The sequence below is a fragment of the Triticum dicoccoides genome, chromosome 2B (genome assembly GCF_002162155.2).
Source record: "Triticum dicoccoides isolate Atlit2015 ecotype Zavitan chromosome 2B, WEW_v2.0, whole genome shotgun sequence".
Classification (NCBI taxonomy): domain Eukaryota; kingdom Viridiplantae; phylum Streptophyta; class Magnoliopsida; order Poales; family Poaceae; genus Triticum; species Triticum dicoccoides.
Window position 1 is genome coordinate 219,681,131 of NC_041383.1, and position 18,284 is coordinate 219,699,414.

The window sequence follows — 18,284 nt, forward strand, 5'->3', positions numbered from 1 at the left end:
TAGGCACTGCAAAGTTGTTGGCGAGGTCCATGGTAGCATATTAAGATGGAATCTCCTTGGTGGACACTACAACTACAAAACCAGAAACTAGGAAGTAGGGAGAAGAAGATGAGCTGGATTGAAAAGGAAAGAGATGACATGATGATGGCTACACAAGGTTCCCGATGTGCTTCAACTTTCCACATCCACAGCCATCAGGCAGGGTGTCTACACACATCTTCCCGACAAGATTAGCATCCCTATCGATCGTCCTAACCCTTGAGCAAGATCTGCAGAATCATCAAATACCATCTACAATTGGAAACATCAAACATGGAGGAGCTGGCACCGTTGCCCACCACTCTGTTGCTGTCTCACGCCGCTCTGTTTGATACGTTCCTATGAAATTCCTGTAAATTTTGGTGCGTTTCAAGCGTGACCTAAGAAGATTGCAAATCACATTCAGATGTCTATACTCAAGCAAAAGAAGCCAGGCATTTCTCATTAGAGTAGCGATACATTAAAAGTAAGACAGACAGGGCAGCTAATTTCCGCATGTGTCTTGGGATCTGACCAAGCCTAAGTAAAACAACAGCATGAGAAAAGTGTTATTCCTCTGCGCTACCAAGTTTTCAGCTGAGACTGATGGCTGCAAATGCCATCTTCTAGTCCGGGGTCCGGCACTACTCCGGCTTCGTTCCCTCCTAGAAGAAGGCTCGGCTTCCGTAGAACACCTTGGGAGATTTCTCCTGCGCGCCCCCGGCCGCCGGTTTCTTCGCCGCCGCGCTCGAGTCGGTGCCGCTGGAATCCGTGGGCGAGGCGGCGGCGGGGCCGCTCCCGCTCTTGTCGCTGCCATTGTCCATGTCCAGCGGGAGCTTCATCTTGGCCAGCGACTCCGTGAACTGCTGCATGCTCTTCATGTACATGTCCATGATCTCCTTCTGGTTCACCTGCACCTCCTCCGCGAAGTTGAAGCTCATCGCCGGCGGCTTGTCCACCGCGCTCTCAGACACGGTGCTGGGCGAGTTCACCGCCGGGCTCTCCTGAACGGTGTGAGACGAATCGACCTCCGCCGCGTCCGCCGCTTCCGAGGCCTTCTCCTTCTGGCCCGCCGATGAGAGGGCGTTTCCTGACGGCTCCGACGGGTTGGACTGCGGGGTGGCCGGGACGGCCGCTGCCAGGGATTCCGTGGTGGACACGCTGCTGACTGCCGTCTCGCTCCGGAAGGCGCCGGCCGAGTCGGCGGTGCTGTAGTCCGTGGAGAAGCTCTGCACGACGCGCACGCCAGCGTCGTGGGACTCGGTGGCGGCGCCATCCACGTCCTCCGAGGTCAGGAGGCTCTCGGAGCTCTGCGTTTCCATGGCTGTGCACGGCAGCCCAACATATTCCGAGAGCATAATCTGGTTTTCCTCCACAAGATTCATGTCAGGGAACTCCATGTTCTCGTAGTCTTTCCCTGCGCCAGCGCCGTCGTTCTCAGACTCGTCGGGATCGGCCAGCGCAGGCTTGGGCGTCGGCGAGACGGGAATGACATCGGGCACGACCCCGATGTAAGAGAGCTCGAGCTCCAGGAACCCGGCCGGGGAGTGGAAGAGGTCGTTGGTGGAGAGCGGGAACTCGCGCGCGAGCGTGCCGCCCTCGGCGGCGACGACGTCCGGGAGCGGCACGAGCGCGAACCCCAGCAGCTGGTCCTGCAGGTAGTTCTTGACCCGGCTGAGCATCCAGACCTCGCAGCGCAGCGCGGCGTCGACGTCCCCCGCGCGCACGCCGACGCGCACCGACTGGTCAAACACCGGGTTGCGGCCGCCGCCATTGATGACCTGCGTGGACGCCGCCGGCGCGCCCTCCCCCGGCAGCGAGAGGCGCGCGTACACATCCTGCTTGTGGTAGATGCAGATGTTCTGGATGTCCCGCGCGCTCCGCACGTGCACGTCCACGTACCCGATCAGCTCCCCGCCCCCGTTCGTGGCGGCCGGCGCAGAAACCGCCTCCATCTGCTGCTTCTGCTGCGACTCCATGATGAAGAAAGCACCTCCGCCGCTAGCTGCTCCGCAACTGCAACCAAGAAACAAGAAGGAATCAAACGAAATTCATACAAGATTGGCGTTAATTTCGGGACACAGGTGGGAGAGCAGCTGGATGGTCAAAATCCAAGATTAGGTGCGCAAGCTGGAGATAAGGAACCGTCGGCGGATGCTTACTACTGTACAGCGAACCAAACCGGAACTGCACACCAGCCAGCTCGATTCAACTACTCAAACAGCAACTGGAGATAAAGAACTCCTAAACAGAAATCCAACAAGAGAACGCCACACTGGCGTGCTATGGAGGAGTCGATCGATGCATAGGACCCCAACCAAGGGAAAGCGCAAGCAAGAGCTCAAATCCCATGGAAAACAAGGAGGCACACAAGAGGGGGGAAACTCAGAGCATGCTTACCCTGCGTGCGTCGTCTGTCCCTGTGGAGAAGAAGGCAGCAGCACCACTGGAATCAGGCGGAGGAGGGAGAGAGGGTGAGGGTTGGGAAGGGAGGGGCTCGAGGATGGATATAACGCCAAAGTCCAAAGGGAATTAGGGCAGTAGCACGGAATTTTTTTATAGCCCCCTCCCCGCCCTCTGCCTTTCTTTTCTACGGGGAGTACACCCTTTACCTAACTGCGCTTGCTTTTATTGCCTTGTTTGGCCTTAGCAGCCATCCAGCCATCCAGCCATCCTCCACAGACAGTCCACAGCACAGCACAGCAGCCTAATCTACTCCTACAGGCAGGATGATTGATAATTTAACCGACGATATTATTGGCACGCTTAGCCTTAGATTATTCAGATTACGCAGTGAGTAGTATTCAAAAGCGTCGTCCCCGCTGGGCAGTACCGCGACCGCACACTTAGCCGTCAGGAGACTGCACACGTTCCGGAGGCGTAGAAAATTGTGTGCCGCCGTAGCTTTTAGAGAACCGGACGCATATACGGGTGGAAAATACGGGAAAGGGGTCGCACGGCGTGATCTCGGGGTCACAGACGGGTAGGCAGGCGGGGCGGGGGGCGCTTTGTTGCGCTGGTCTCTCGAGTTTCCACGGTGCCGAAAAGTCAAAGGGATTCTGCAGGCAAGCGGCCGCAGCAGGCCGGCCTGGGCTTGGAGCCTTGTGGCTGGCCGCAGCGCGTGACGGGGCCAGCCAATGGGGCGCCTCCACCTCCCTCCGTGGGTGGGGCCGCGCCATGGAGGGGGAAAGCCTTTTGATGGGAGGCTGCGTTTCGTTTTGTTTTTAATTGACGGCGAGAACCGTCTGGGCTCTCCTTCCGGGCGGCTGAGCAGGAGGAACGGAGGTTTCGCGGGCGCGCGCGCGGGTGGGTGTGGTTGTGGTGGGGCGCGTCGCTGTCAGTGCGGGACCCGGCGCGGCCGCACGCTTGCGCAGAGTTTTCAAAGTGGATATCATCCGCTTCTGCGGCCGCCATCATTCCTCGCCCGCCCCTCACCGATCCGAGGATGTATCCAATGCACCGATGCCGTACAACATTTCAAAAAATCTGAAGAAAAAACCCCGATGTTTGAAGATGGATCGTTTTGTTGGCTAACCAAAAGAAAGAAGGGGATTGGCGGCGGTCCCTTACGGTGATGGTTGGCGTAAATCACGGTGTGGTGATTGGGAGGCAATCCCGATCTCGCTAGGGTTCCGTGGAACTCGAGCACTTTCGATCTTTGATTGATGCCGCCATGCCTAGATCGTAGTCCTCAAACATCAATTCGTCCTATCCACCATAAGCCTCTCGCAGTTCATCCACCATATAGGTCGGCGCAAAGGGGAGTAGTAGGAGATGGAGGATGTGGAAGGGCTCGTGAGGGGTTTGAAGTTGTCAACGGCGGAGAGGAGAGGACTGAAGATCGGGCAGTCGGAGAGGGGGGAGGACTGTGAATGAGCACCGGATGATCCACAAGCAGTGGGGAAACAGCTCTCTGAGAAACCGGGTCCTGCAGGTGTGGTGGGGCAAACGCTGGGAAGAATCTGGTGCCCTATCAAGGGGCTTGAGTGTAAGGAGTTGGAGACCAATGTGTTCCTGTTCACCTTCCGCCAAGCATCGGGATGGAGGCATGCCCTCGAGAATGGACCGTGGTGGTTTGATAAAGAGCTGCTTGTTACGGAAGAGTTTGATCCAGAGAAGACGGTGGATGAGTACGAGTTCAATCTGATCCCCATGTGGATACGTGTGTTCGGTCTGCCTCTCGGATACATGAACGGAGCGACATGCGAGCGTATTGGTGCTGACTTTCACGATCTGGTTGACGTGGATGTGGGACATGATGGAAAGGCCGTGGGGAAGTACTTGCGTGTGAAAGGTCAAGCTAGATATCAAGGAACCATTGATGAGAGGTTTTGTGCTGGATAGAGGGGAGAAGAAAGGGAAGAATGACCTGGAGGAGATGGAGGTAATAGGAGAGACCAAGAAGAAGAAGAAGAAGAAGAAGAAGAAGAAGAAAGACCTGTTGTGGTGTCGTTTTGAGTACGAATATATGTCGGACTTCTGTTATACTTGTGGTGTAATTGGGCACGGTGAGAAGGACTGGAGAATGAAATCTATCAAAGGCGATGTGCCCTAATTTGGCCCATGGATGAGAGCTGAGGATAGCAGAATGGGGGAGGTAGGCATGCAGGGGAAGGGATATGAGGTGCGGGAAGGTAAGGGAAGTAGGAGCTGGAGTGGAGGTAGCGGAGGCACCCGTTACCAAAATCTGGGTAGCCGGGGACAACATGCTCGGGGAAGAGGGCCAAGAAGCTCGGGAAGTGATGCCCCATCTTGGAGGAAGGATGATCTGGTGTCTAGGAGCGGTGACAAGATCAGGGGGGAGGGGAACAGGAGGTGACGAGTCCCTTAAAGATCACGGAGAAGGAAGATAAAGCGAGGATTAGTACAGCTGCAAAATCACTACAATTTGACCAAGTGTTTGATAAGAGTAAAGCAAGCCAGGAAGGACAAGTAGGTAGAAGTGAAGAGGGACTGACCAGTGACAGCCCCAACGGTGATGGGGGAGACGAGAAAGAAGATAGCGGGAAGATGTGCAAAATTAGCAAGGAGACGGACGGTTAGAGGGAGGGAAGGAAGGGGGTACCCGCTGGTTTAGATGGAGGACATAAGGGTGATAAGAAGTTTCGGAGGAAGCACCATGAGTCAGGCTTAGAACCGCAAGTGGGATTAGATGTCAAACGGGGGAAGAGAGGCGGGGATGACATGGACATTGATGCCACCAATGGATTAAAGAAGAGTCAAACTATTGACGAGTCGGGCAGCGGAGAGGAGCAGCGCGAAGGAGTATCTGTAGGACCTTGAAGTATGTCTAGAGGGGGGTGATTAGACTACTTGACCAATTGAAAACATAACCTTTTCCCAATTTTAGAGTTTGGCAGATTTTAGCTATCTTAGGACAAGTCAAGCAATCATCACACTATTCAAGCAAGCATGCAAAGAGTATATAGGCAGCGGAAATTAAAGCATGCAACTTGCAAGAAAGTAAAGGGAAGGGTTTGGAGGATTCAAACGCAATTGGAGACACGAATGTTTTTGGCGTGGTTCCGATAGGTGGTGCTATCGTACATCCACGTTGATGGAGACTTCAACCCACGAAGGGTAACGGTTGTGCGGGTCCACGGAGGGCTCCACCCACGAAGGGTCCACGAAGAAGCAACCTTGTCTATCCCACCATGGCCGTCGCCCACGAAGGACTTGCCTCACTAGCGGTAGATCTTCACGAAGTAGGCGATCTCCTTGCCCTTACAAACTCCTTGGTTCAACTCCACAATCTTGTCGGAGGCTCCCAAGTGACACCTTGCCAATCTAGGAGACACCACTCTCCAAGAAGTAACAAATGGTGCGTTGATGATGAACTCCTTGCTCTTGTGCTTCAAATGATAGTCTCCCCAACACTCAACTCTCTCTCATAGGTTTTGGATCTGGTGGAAAGAAGATTTGAGTGGAAAGCAACTTGGGGAAGGCTAGAGATCAAGATTCATATGGTAGGAATGGAATATCTTGGCCTCAACACATGAGTAGGTGGTTCTCTCTCAGAAATGGTAAGTTGGAAGTGTAGGTTTGTTCTGATGGCTCTCTCCACGAATGAAGAGGAGGTGGAGGGATATATATAGCCTCCACACAAAATTTAACCGTTACACACAATTTACCAAACTCGGTGGGACTGATTCAACAGACTCGGTCGGACCGATTTAGCAAACCTAGTGACCGTTAGTGATTTTCGGTGGGACTGACATGCAACTCGGTGAGACCGATTCGGTTAGGGTTAGGGCATAACATAATCTCGGTAAGACCGATTACACAAACTCGGTGAGACCGATTTTGGTAATAAGCTTTCCAGAGAGTTGGTCAGGTAAACTCGGTGGGACCGATTTGCTCTTTTCGGTGAGACCAAAATGTTACAAAAAGGAAACAGAGAGTTTACATTGCAATCTCGGTGGGACCAATCGCTCACTTCGGTTAGACCGAAACGTTACGAAGGGAAACAGAGAGATTACAATCCCATCTTGGTGAGACCGATATCCCTATCGGTAAGACCGGTTTGATTAGGGTTTGTGGCAGTGGCTATGACTTTTGGAATCGGTGGCGCCGGATAGGAAGAATTGGTGTGATCAATTTTGGCTTTGGGTTTAGGTCATTTGTGGATGTGGGAAAGTAGCTGAGGGTTTTGGAGCATATCACTAAGCACATGAAGCAAGAGGATCATTAAGCAACACCTCATCCCTCCTTGATAGTATTGGCTTTTCCTATAGACTCAATGTGATCTTGGATCACTAAAATATGAAATGAAGAGTCTTGAGCTTTTGAGCTTGAGTCAATCCTTTGTCCATAGTAATTTTGAGGGATCCACTTTCATCATCCATGCCATGCCATTCATTGAGCTTTCCTGAAATAATAGTCTTGGAATAGCATTAGCTCAATGAGCTATATGTTGTTATGAATTACCAAAACCACCTAGGGATAGTTGCACTTTCAATCTCCCCCTTTTTGGTAATTGATGACAACATATAGATCAAAGCTTCGACAAATGATAGAAAGATTTAAAAACATCGTTGCTTTGAGAAGTATGTGATAAGCAAGAGCTCCCCCTAAATTTGTGCATAGTTTAGGATTTGCTTTGGACTGCAAATGCACAATGAATTAGGCTCATGGTTACTCTTCCATGTCACATACATCTTGGTGGAGCGCTCAAAATAATAAATATTGAATACATGCACTCATCACCAAGCAAAGTGAATGATCACATAGGATAGATAAGATAATATCAAACATGCATAAGTGTAGCTTATGATCAAACACATGATCGTCAATGTCTCACAAGCATAGTATCTCAAGCAATCAAAAGCAAACAAGTTTTAACCACCAAATAAAGCAAGAGAGAACAAAAGCAACACACTCTCTCTCGAAGCCTATGATCTATACATTTTTCTCCCCCTTTGGCAACAAGTTACCAAAAAGTTCATAGAAAATGCATAGTGCTAGATCGTCTCTCAGGCTTGATCTTCAGGTGGTGGTGTCCGGATAACTCCAAGGACGAAGGCTTCAGTTGAAGTAGAGGGTGCTGGAGTTGATGCTGGAGCTGGTTGCACTGAAGCAGTAGGGGTTGTAGCTGGTGCTGAAGATGTTGCTCTGGTGTCTGTCACAGGCACTGCAACTGACCTCCGGGCTCTAGGCACTCTGGCAAACACATTAGTTGTAGTCTTGCCCCGCCTCTCCTGCATGTCATCCTGCAGCTGCTCTACAACTGACTGAATCTCAGTTACTTTGACATCAAGGTCATGGAATTTGAGCTCCATGATTCTTTCCAGGCTCTCCTGATTCTGAGTGAGGGTGGCCAGTCCCTTCTCAATCCTCAGTGTTGATGCTATTAAGTAACCAAGCTGCTCCTGCTTGTTCTTCAAGAAATACTCAGATGCCTCCTCTTGAGTTGGCATCTTGGCAGCCTTCTCCTTCCTTGCCTTCTCCTTCTTCTCTTGAGCTTGAACTGATGATGGATCATTCTCATTCATGACAACTTGATTGTCCTCAAAGTCTGCATAAAGTGGAAAATGTTCCTTATCCAATTGATATTTCCCTATGCCCATCTTTGAGTTAATCAACTCCTAAATCTGAGGGGCATATCTACAGCTCCTCTTCTGATCTGCTGATGTCCTCTTAATGGTTTCAATCATAAGGCTCATGACTTTGAACTTTTGTGGCACATCAAACACATGCAACATGTTGATGGCCAGCCCTCTGATCATGTTATGGTCACCAGACTTAGGCAACAGAGTGTGCCTCAGAATTCAATTGATTGTTGGCAGCCCTGACAGCAGAAAGTGGACTGATCCAAACTTATGTGTCTCAACAGCCTTGTCTGGGATCTCCTTGTACATGTGTGCCATGGAATTGTGATCCATCTTCTTCTTGGCATAAATATCCAGGCATCTTCATCTTCCTTTGGGGCATTTATCAGACTTGCCCATTCTCCAACAGTTGACTGGTATCTGGTGCCTTCTGACATCCAAACTATCCTTCCATCTGGATAGAAATGTGCTGTGGAGTAGAATTGCATGATAAGTTCATCATTCCAGTTGGTGAGCTTTTTCCCAATAAAATCAGCAACTCCACAAGCAACAAAGTTGTCTTGCACTCCAGGATAGTGCTCTTCATTGTCCTTGATGTAGGTCCAGTCGACCCACCTCATGTCACAAACTATGGGCTTCTTATCCAACAAGATTGTCTCATAGAAGTCCTGTTGTTCCTTTGTATGGAACCTGTAATCAACAGCAGTTCTTCTCCTTGAGGCATATGGATCTTCCATCCTCCATAGCCTCAACCCCGAGTTCTTCCTTATCCTCATGTCCTCAGCCACAGGATGGGCATCATTGTGGTCTCGTATCTTGGGCTTGAGCTTCCTTAGGACCTGTCCTTCTTCATCTTCTTCATCAACAACATTTGGCACTGGGGCCTTGTTCTTCTCAGCAGCTGGAATACTCCTAGTATTCCTCTTTGGTATAAGCTTGGCCTTGGAGGCAGCTTTGGGTGCTTCCTTGGGCTTAGATGTTGCAGCCCCTGATCTAATAGCATCACCCATAAGCTTTGGTGCCTTGGGTGCTGGTGCAGCAACCTCTTCTTCCTCTTCAGAATCTCTTCTCATAGAGGGCTTTCCAAGGACCTGGGCAGTTGTGGTTCTTGCTCTCTTCTTCTTCTTGTCCTGAGCACCTTCATCCTCTCATTCAATGGTAAACTTCATTGTTTCTCCAATGGGAACTTTCTTGGATTTGGAAGATGTGACTTTCTTTTCAGGTGCCTCTTTGGGTTCAGTCTGTTCTGGCACTTGAGTGGACCTTCTGGCCTTGGGCATTGGTGTCCTCTTGGCAAGAACTTTCTTATTGAGGCCAGGCTTTGTATCCTTTGCCGAGCCATATTCCTTCTTAAGCACTACTTTCTTGGAAGTAGCCTCATCTTCTTCAGCTTTATAGTCCTCATCCTCTGAGTCTGAGGTTCTTTTCCTCCTTTGCCTGGTAGCAGCCTTAGGCAGGTTGCTAGGAGTGCTTCTGCTCCCTTCATCTGTACAACTTGAGGGACTAGTGCCCTTGCTCATGTCAATCTGCTCTTCTGACCTGTTCTGGCTGTCACTCTGGTCTGACATGCTGCAAACACTGACTGCTGACCCTGTGAAGAGTTGTAGATGAGATAGAATAGATGAGCATCACAAAATGCAGAGAATTTTGCAAAAGAATGATTCAAAAATTCAGTTTTAGTTTTCCACGGAAAGCATTTCGGATCAACCGATTTTCAAACCCGGTGATACCGATGCAGTTTTGGAACCTAAACTGATGAACTCGGTTGGACCGAGTCACAGTTCAGTGGCACCGAGACTGCTAGGGTTTCACAAAGTCCTAAAATCGGTCGCACCGAATAGCAATTCTCGGTCAGACCGAGAGTTACTAGTGCAATGGCATAAGCCAAATCGGTGAGACCGAGTTTTTCAACTCGGTGGGTCCGAGATGGTTTCGGCGGAAACCTAACCCTAAAATTTCGAATCTCATCTAATCTACGGATTACTTTGGCTGGATAGGAGTGTTTCAATCGTGGCAAGAATCAATAAGAACACAATGTGCTAGGAATCAGACGAGGATAGCACAATGATCGAGTCCATACCCTAGCTTGGCGATGTACTCGCTACGGCGGCAATGGCGGGGGCGAAATCCGTTGACGGCGGCGGAGACCAGCTACTGGAGGCGGCTGGCGATGAGGAGACGATCCGGAGACCTTCGATGGCAGAGCGAGCTATTGCGCGGGCGAAGGGGTTGGGAGGAATTTCCAAAATTTTGCCCGTGACTATATATAGCCCGACCCTGTCGGTGTGACCGAGTGGAACAACTCGGTGGCACCGAGATGCATAACTGTGTACAGTTATAGCAACTCGGTGTGACCGAAAAGTTCAAATCGGTTGCACCGAGATTGAAAACTTAGATCAACTTAATGATCTCGGTAGGACCGAAATGGAGGAATCGGTCAGACCGAGAATCACAAAGAGGTTTTGTAAGTTTAAATCTATGACGAATCGGGGACTCCGAGTGCTCCTCACACAGAGTGGTTCGAATCTGACTTGATCAAATTTTGTGATGTAGCATGAATAGAGTTTGAGACGAGAAAAGCATAGATAGCTAGAGAAGGTTCTTAGCCATTCTTGTCCATCCACTTGGCCAAAAGAAAAGAAGCCAAACAATCAAAACAACAAGTGGATGTCCTTGAATGAGTAAAATATGCACCAACATGCTCACACAATAAGATGGCAAATGAAATATGTGGCAAAGCATGCACAACCAATTCTAGCATCCATCAAACAATTGGCGATGACTTGGTCATCTATATATGAGTATATTGACTTAGGAGTCAAATGAGAACATTTGATCATAGGTCATACTCATCGTTTAAGCTCAAGTGGGGTTACCACTTTTACATAATGCATTGATGTGTTCACACCATTAGAGTTGCTTTGACTCAATTCTTAGAGTTAAGCTCCCCCTAGATGTGAGATCCCCCCTTAGAGGGATGAACTAACCTTGGGTTTTGTCGATGATGACTTCATGTAGGTGTTGAAGATGTGGATGCTCAATGTTGATGTAGATCATTTGGAGCAATCCTTTGGAGTGAGTTGCACTTTCAACTTACCTACATGGGTTAGTCCCACAAGGAACAAACAAGAATATCCATAGACATAGAGTGATGCACACACAAGATGATGTCCATGAAATCATTAGGTTACCTTGTCCCTTGCCTTACCAACATGAGGGTTTGTGACTCCTTGAACTAGTGCAAAATGTGGAAGTTGATTGCACTTGTTCTTGCCATAATGATATGAGTGAAGAATGTTGGCGGAGTCACCCTCAAGAACTCTCTAGTTCTTCTTCTTCGGGATCCACATCATCTTGATGGGAATCCTTGGAGTTGTAGTTATACTTGATGAAGTAGAACTTGACGTAGTCTTGGGAACCCACTTGAACGAGGCCTTAGGTGCTTCTTCAAATGCATCAATCTCTTCTTGAAGCTTGTCCTTGCCTTTGTTCTTGTGGTCTTGTGGTGGAAGATCATCTTGTGCTTGTGTTCCCTTGAAGGAAGTAGGATCATACTTCACTTGTTGAGGAACAAACTTCGTCTTGGGGTATTGATCTTATTACCACTCAACTCCATTGGCATTGAACTTTCGTTCAAAACCAACAACTTGATTCTTCCGATGCCTTCCTTGCTTGCGTACAATTTCCTCGAATTGCTTACTCCGGGCAAGGCTCTTGTAAACACCTTTCTCTATAATTCCCTTCAATGAGCTATTTTCTTGCTCAAGTGTAACTTGGCTAAGAGAATCATTAGTGGAATCAAGAGAACTACTAGAAGCAACAATATTAGATTTGACATTATTATTGTTACTACTAGAGGAAGTATCTTTCTTGTACTTGTTACTAGACTTGACTTGAGGCATGTAAGTAGATAAGAGTAAACGCTTGGCAATGTAAGAAGAACTTTTCTTACGGAGATCATCATTGATTGCCTTTAAGAACTCATGCTCTTGCTCAAGATTGAGCTTTTCAAAGCGTAACTTCTCATGAGCCCTTAAAAGTTCTCGATGATTTTCGAAGATAGTTTCATGAGCCAACTTAAGAGTGTTTAGTTCTTTAGTTAGAAGCTCAATCTTATCCTTATCATTGTCATTCGTTTTATCTTGATTGGCATGATTAATTGACATTTCATCATAGTATTCATCACTAGAGTTGTCAACAAGTAAATCATCATCCACAAGCAAGTCATCTTCATCACTATTGAAATCAACATACTCAGGATGTGTTACCTTTGGACCTTTGGCCATGAAGCATCTTCCAATTCCTTCATTTGGTGAATCAAATATGTCGTAGGAGTTGGTTGACACAAGTGCTAGACCGGCAACACCTTCATCTTGAGTATATTCGGAGTCAGAATGATAGCTTCTTGAAAGCACAAGTGCTCCCTAGGTGGTTTTGGTAATTAATGTCAACATATCTCTTGTTGGACTAACACTTTTATCTAGCATGTTTCAGATAAGTTCAACAATGGAGTGGCATGGACTAAAGGATGTGGGAAATCCTTCAAGATGCTAAGGACAAAGGATTGGCTCAAGCTTCAAGCTCAAGACTCTTCATTTTCCATTTTTAGTGGTCCAAGATCACATTGAGTCTATAGGAAAAGCCAATACTATCAAGGAGGGATGAGGTGTTGCTTAATGAGCCTCTTGCTTCATGTGCTTTGTGATATGCTCCAAAACCCTCAGCTACTTTCCCACTTCCACAAATGACCTAAAACCTAAAGCCAAAATCGGTCACACCGATTCTTCCTATCCAGCGCCACCGATTCCAAAAGTCATAGCCACTGCCACAAACCCTAAGCAAATCGGTCTTACCGATAGGGATCTCGGTCTCACCGAGATGGGATTGTAATCTCTCTATGTATGTCCATTATCAAAATCGGTCTCACCGAGTTTGAGCAATCGGTACTACCGAGATTACAATGCAAACTCTCTGGAAAACTTATTACCAAAATCGGTCCCACCGAGTTTGAGTAATCGGTCCCACCGAGTTTGCCTGACCAACTCTCTGGAAAGCTTATTACCAAAATCGGTCTCACCGAGTTTGTGTAATCGGTCTTACCGAGATTACGTTATGCCCTAACCCTAACCGAATCGGTCTCACCGAGATGCATGTCAGTCCCACCGAAAATCACTAACGGTCACTAGGTTTACTAAATCAGTCCGACCGAGTTTAATGATTCGGTCCCACCGAGTTTGGTAAATTATGTGTAACGGTTAGTTTTTGTGTGGAGGCTATATATACCCCTCACCTCCTCTTCATTCGCTACTCATATACTCTTGCAAGTTGCACGCTTTACTTTCCGCTACTCATATACTCTTTGCATTCTTGATTGATATGTATTGTGAATGTTAAACTTGTGTTTAATCTCCACTTAAACTCAAAGAAACTTTAAAACTACAACTTTGGCACTTAGTGTCTAATCACCCCCCCTCTAGACACCTCTTCTCAAGGTCCTACAAGTGGTATCAGAGCATTGGTCTCCATTGCTTTGGTTTAATCGCCATTGGAGGAAGATGGATGAGTCTACTATTGGGAGTCTTAGACATAGAGTGCCTATTCTTGATGGAGAGTATTTTCACGAGTGGAAAAATGAGATGCTTGTTATTTTCAATCAATATCATTTTAACAAGTACATTGCTAGCCCTTATGCACCTTATGTTGATCCTATGCATCCTACCCATGATGAGTCAATTGACATTATTAGGAATCTTAGAACTGCCGAACTTATCATTAGAGGATTGCCTAGAAACTTGATTGGATGTTTTCCTACTTTTAAGTGTGCCTACACCATATGGAAATTTCTTGAGAAACGATTTCCAGATTATTCCTTGAAGAATCTTGATGAAATTCTCCATAAGTCTATTGCCTTAAGTAAGATGAATACTAGTGATCCTATGTTTGGTGATCGTCTATTTGAGCTTACAAACCTTATGCGTGCCAAAGTAAATGTTGGTATTATTAGTGATATTATTTCCGAAGCTATAGAAATTCATAAGCAAGATCATTGTCAAACTCATTATAATGAATCACCCTCTCTAGGACTTGATCCACCACATGACGATGTTGAACATGGATACTATGATGAGGATGATGATAGTGACTTCGATCTTGATGATGCAATGAGACATTTTGGTCTTATGGCAAATCTTCGGGGATATATATCAGGAGGAAAGGAATGGGTTCTTGATAGTGGATGTACCGATCACATGACCGGAGATAAAGACATGTTTCGTGAGCTTGCTGATAATGATAGTCCTCGAAAGTATGTCACTTTCGGTGAAAACTCAAAGGGTAAGGTGGTTGGCCTCGGTAAGGTGGCCATATCACATGATAGCTCCATACAAAATGTCATGCTCGTTGAGTCTCTTGGTTACAACTTACTTTCAGTATCTAGACTTGCTGATTTCGGTTTCAATATTCTATTTACTGAAGTAGATTGCCAAGTGTTTCGTCGAGATAATCACAAAATGGTCATTACCGGTGTGCGTAGAGGTGATCTATACATTGTTGATTTCACTAAAAAGGCTCAACCTAAAACTTGCTTCATTGCTAAATCCTCAAAAGGTTGGTTGTGGCATAGACGATTAGGTCATGTTGGTATGCGAAACCTTGACAAGCTTATCAAAGGAAATCATATCCTTGGAGTTAACGATGTCATATTTGATAAGGATAGACTTTGCAGCGCTGGTCAGGCAAGTAAACGGGTTGGAGGAAGGCATCCCGTGAAGAACATCATGACTACAAGGAGGCCACTCGAGCTACTTCACATGGATCTCTTTGGTCCCAACTCTTACAAGAGTCTCGGTGGAAATTCTTTTGGTCTAGTTATAGTTGATGATTTTTCAAGATTTACGTGGGTGTTCTTTCTCGATGATAAATCGCAGGTCCAAAAGATCTTCAAAAACTTCGCAAGGAAGGCTCAAAATCAATTTGAAGTGAAGATCAAGAAGGTTCGTAGTGACAACGGAACAGAGTTCAAGAACGCAAATGTGGACACCTTTCTTGACGACGAAGGGATTTCACACGAGTTCTCGGCTACGTACACACCTCAACAAAACAGAGTTGTTGAGAGGAAGAACCGGACGCTCATCGAAATGGCGAGAACGGTGCTTGATGAGTACAAGACGCCAAAGCACTTTTGGGCGGAAGCGGTTGAGACAGCTTGTCATGCAACAAATCGCTTGTATCTTCCTAAGCTACTCGGCAAGACGGCATACGAGCTCCTCACCGGTAACAAACCCCAAGTTGGATACTTTCGAGTATTCGGCTCAAAGTGCTACATTCTTGATAAGCATCGTCGCTCTAAATTTGCTCCTAAATCTCATGAAGGTTTCCTACTAGGTTATGGCTCAAACTCTCACACTTACCGTGTCTACAACAATTTCACCCGAAAGGTTGAAGAGACGATAGATGTGAAGTTTGATGAATCTAACGGCTCGCAAGTAGAGCAATTGCCAATTGTTGTAGGTGACAAAGATCCTTCGGAAGCAATTCAAGACTTGGCTATTAGCAAGGTTCTTCCAACGGAGGTGAAGGAGAGTACCTCGTCTGTCCAAGTGGAAGCTTCAACTTCACAACAAGGTGAACCAAGAGTTGATACGGAAGCATCCACAAGCGGGACACACCAAGATGAAGAAAACGAGGAAGTGCATCAAGATGAACATCAACAACCTCCTTCCCCACCATGACAAGAGAACGACAATGCCAACAATGAAGAAGGCCAAGTAGAAGAAGAACAAGATGAAGAAGATGTTCAACGAAGACCCAAGCAAAAAGCTTTCACGAGTTCGAGCAAGAATTGCTAAAGATCATCCCGTCGAGCAAATCTACAATGAAATTCAAACCGGGAGAATCACTCGCTCTAAAACTCGTTTAGCTAACTTTTGTGAAAACTATTCTTTCATCTCTAGCATTGAACCTATGAAGGTTGAAGAAGCATTGGAAGATCCGGATTGGATAAATGCTATGCATGAAGAGCTACATAACTTTGAGAGGAATCAAGTTTGGACATTGGTTGAGAAGCCCAACAACAACCACAACGTCATCGGTACCAAATGGGTGTTTCGCAACAAGCAAGATGAAGATGGACAAGTAGTTCGCAACAAAGCACGTCTCGTCGCCCAAGGCTACACACAAGTCGAAGGTATGGACTATGGTGAGACTTAAGCCCCCGTTGCTAGACTTGAGTCCATTCGCATCTTACTTGCCTATGCTAATCATCATGATATCACCTTGTACCAAATGAACATTAAAAGTGCTTTTCTAAATGGTGAAACAGAGGAGGAAGTTTATGTTAAGCAACCTCCCGGCTTTGTCAATCCTAAGAAACCCAATCATGTTTACAAACTTCACAAAGCTCTTTATGGTCTTAAACAAGCTCCTAGAGCTTGGTATAAATGCTTGACCAAGTTCCTTATTGAAAAAGGCTTTGAAATTGGGAAAATTGATTCTACTCTTTTTACTAAAAGGGTTAATGGAGAACTATTTGTGTGCCAAATCTATGTTGATGATATTATATTTGGTTCGACTAACCCTCATTTTAGTGAAAAGTTTGGGAAGCTAATGTCGGAGAAGTTTGAGATGTCTATGATGAGTGAACTCAAATTGTTTCTTGGGCTGCAAATCAAGCAAACTAAGGAAGGTACCTTTGTTTCTCAAACGAAGTACACCATGGACTTATTCAAGAAGTTCAATATGCAAGAATGCAAAGGTATGTTTACACCCATGCCTACTAGTGGACATAATGACTTGACCAAAGACGGTGAACCGGTTGATCAAAAGGTTTATCGCTCTATGATCAGTTCATTGTTTTATCTATGTGCTTCACGTCCCGATATCATGCTAAGTGTGTGCATGTGTGCACGATATCAAGCTGCTCCTAAGGAATGTCATCTTAAGGCCGTGAAAAGGATAGTGAGATACTTAATCCATACAACAAACTTTGGCATTTGGTATCCTAAGAGGTCCTCTTTCGATCTTGTTGGCTATTCCGACTCGGACTATGCCAGAGACAAGGTTGATAGAAAGTCCACCTTGGGTACTTGTCAATTTCTTGGTAGATATCTTGTGTCTTGGTCCTCCAAGAAACAAAACTCGGTATCCTTATCCACTGCCGAAGCTGAATATATTGCCGCTGGTTCATGTTGTGCTCAATTACTTTGGATGACCCAAACTCTTAAAGATTATGGGATATATGTGAGACATGTTCCATTGCTTTGTGACAATGAAAGTGTTATCAAAATTGGTCATAATCCTGTGCAACATACTCGAACTAAGCATATTGAAGTTCGTCATCATTTCATTCAAGATCATGTTGCTAAGGGTGACATTGATCTTAAGCATGTTCGCACCGAAAAGCAATTAGCGGATATATTCACAAACCTCTTGATGAGAAAGTGTTTTGCAGGTTAAGAGGAGAATTGAACATCATTGATGCTTCAAACTTGGAGTAGAAACTCCATTGGATACATGCAAGACATGAGCTTATGACTAATCCTTGACACTTCTCTTATGATGAAAATCTTATGTCTTGGATATATGTGTATCTTGCATGTTATCTAACCCATGTAGGTACTTGGTTGAATCAAATTCCATGAGATTGTATTCTACTCACATCTTGAGCAATCTATACATCACCAAGTCTCTACACCTTGGTGGTTGAAGACAAGGAAGCACGAAACCTCTTAAACATATCCTTTGACAAATTCTATGTTGAGCTTCACGATTGTCATTTTTGGATACACAAGTGCTCTTCCTTGCAAGAACTAACCCATGTAGGTAGATGGACTAAAATTCCAAGTGATGCTCCAAATTCTTGATGAGCTACATCAACCTTGAGCAATCCACACAAGTTCAACTACATGGACAACACCACCAACCAAGGTATGTTATTCCATCTTAGAGAAGCTTTACTCCAAGTCATGAGCTAAAGCAACTCGACAAGATGTGAATACATCAAGATGCTTAGACGAAAAATGGCAACCCCATTTTGAGCTTAAACGATGAGTATGACCTATGATCAAGTGATCTCACTTGACTCCTAAGTCAATATACTCTAACATAGGTGACTATGTCGCCGACCATCTCTAGATGAAGTTCTCTTGTGTTCTTTTCTGTGTTTTTGCATTTGTCTCATGCATATTTGTTTCCCCTTTCAAAAAAAACTTCATCTAGATT

General features: G+C 46.3%; 1 protein-coding gene across 1 annotated transcript; it reads right to left on the reverse strand.

Annotated features, from left to right (window-relative positions):
• Window positions 1-448: 448 nt before the first annotated feature.
• LOC119363176 lies at window positions 449-2,607 on the reverse strand. The gene is made up of 2 exons (XM_037628486.1): window positions 2,419-2,607; window positions 449-2,034 (listed from the first exon to the last, which is right to left on the reverse strand). The coding sequence occupies exon 2, from the start codon at window positions 1,995-1,997 to the stop codon at window positions 684-686; it is 1,314 nt and encodes a 437-aa protein (XP_037484383.1). The 5' UTR covers window positions 1,998-2,034; window positions 2,419-2,607; the 3' UTR covers window positions 449-683.
• Between the last annotated feature and the right edge of the window lie 15,677 nt (window positions 2,608-18,284).

What these genes read in the sequence shown, in the direction of transcription:
- LOC119363176 (XM_037628486.1), bottom strand. Translation starts at nt 1,997, where the DNA reads ATGGAGTCGCAGCAGAAGCAGCAGATGGAGGCGGTTTCTGCGCCGGCC.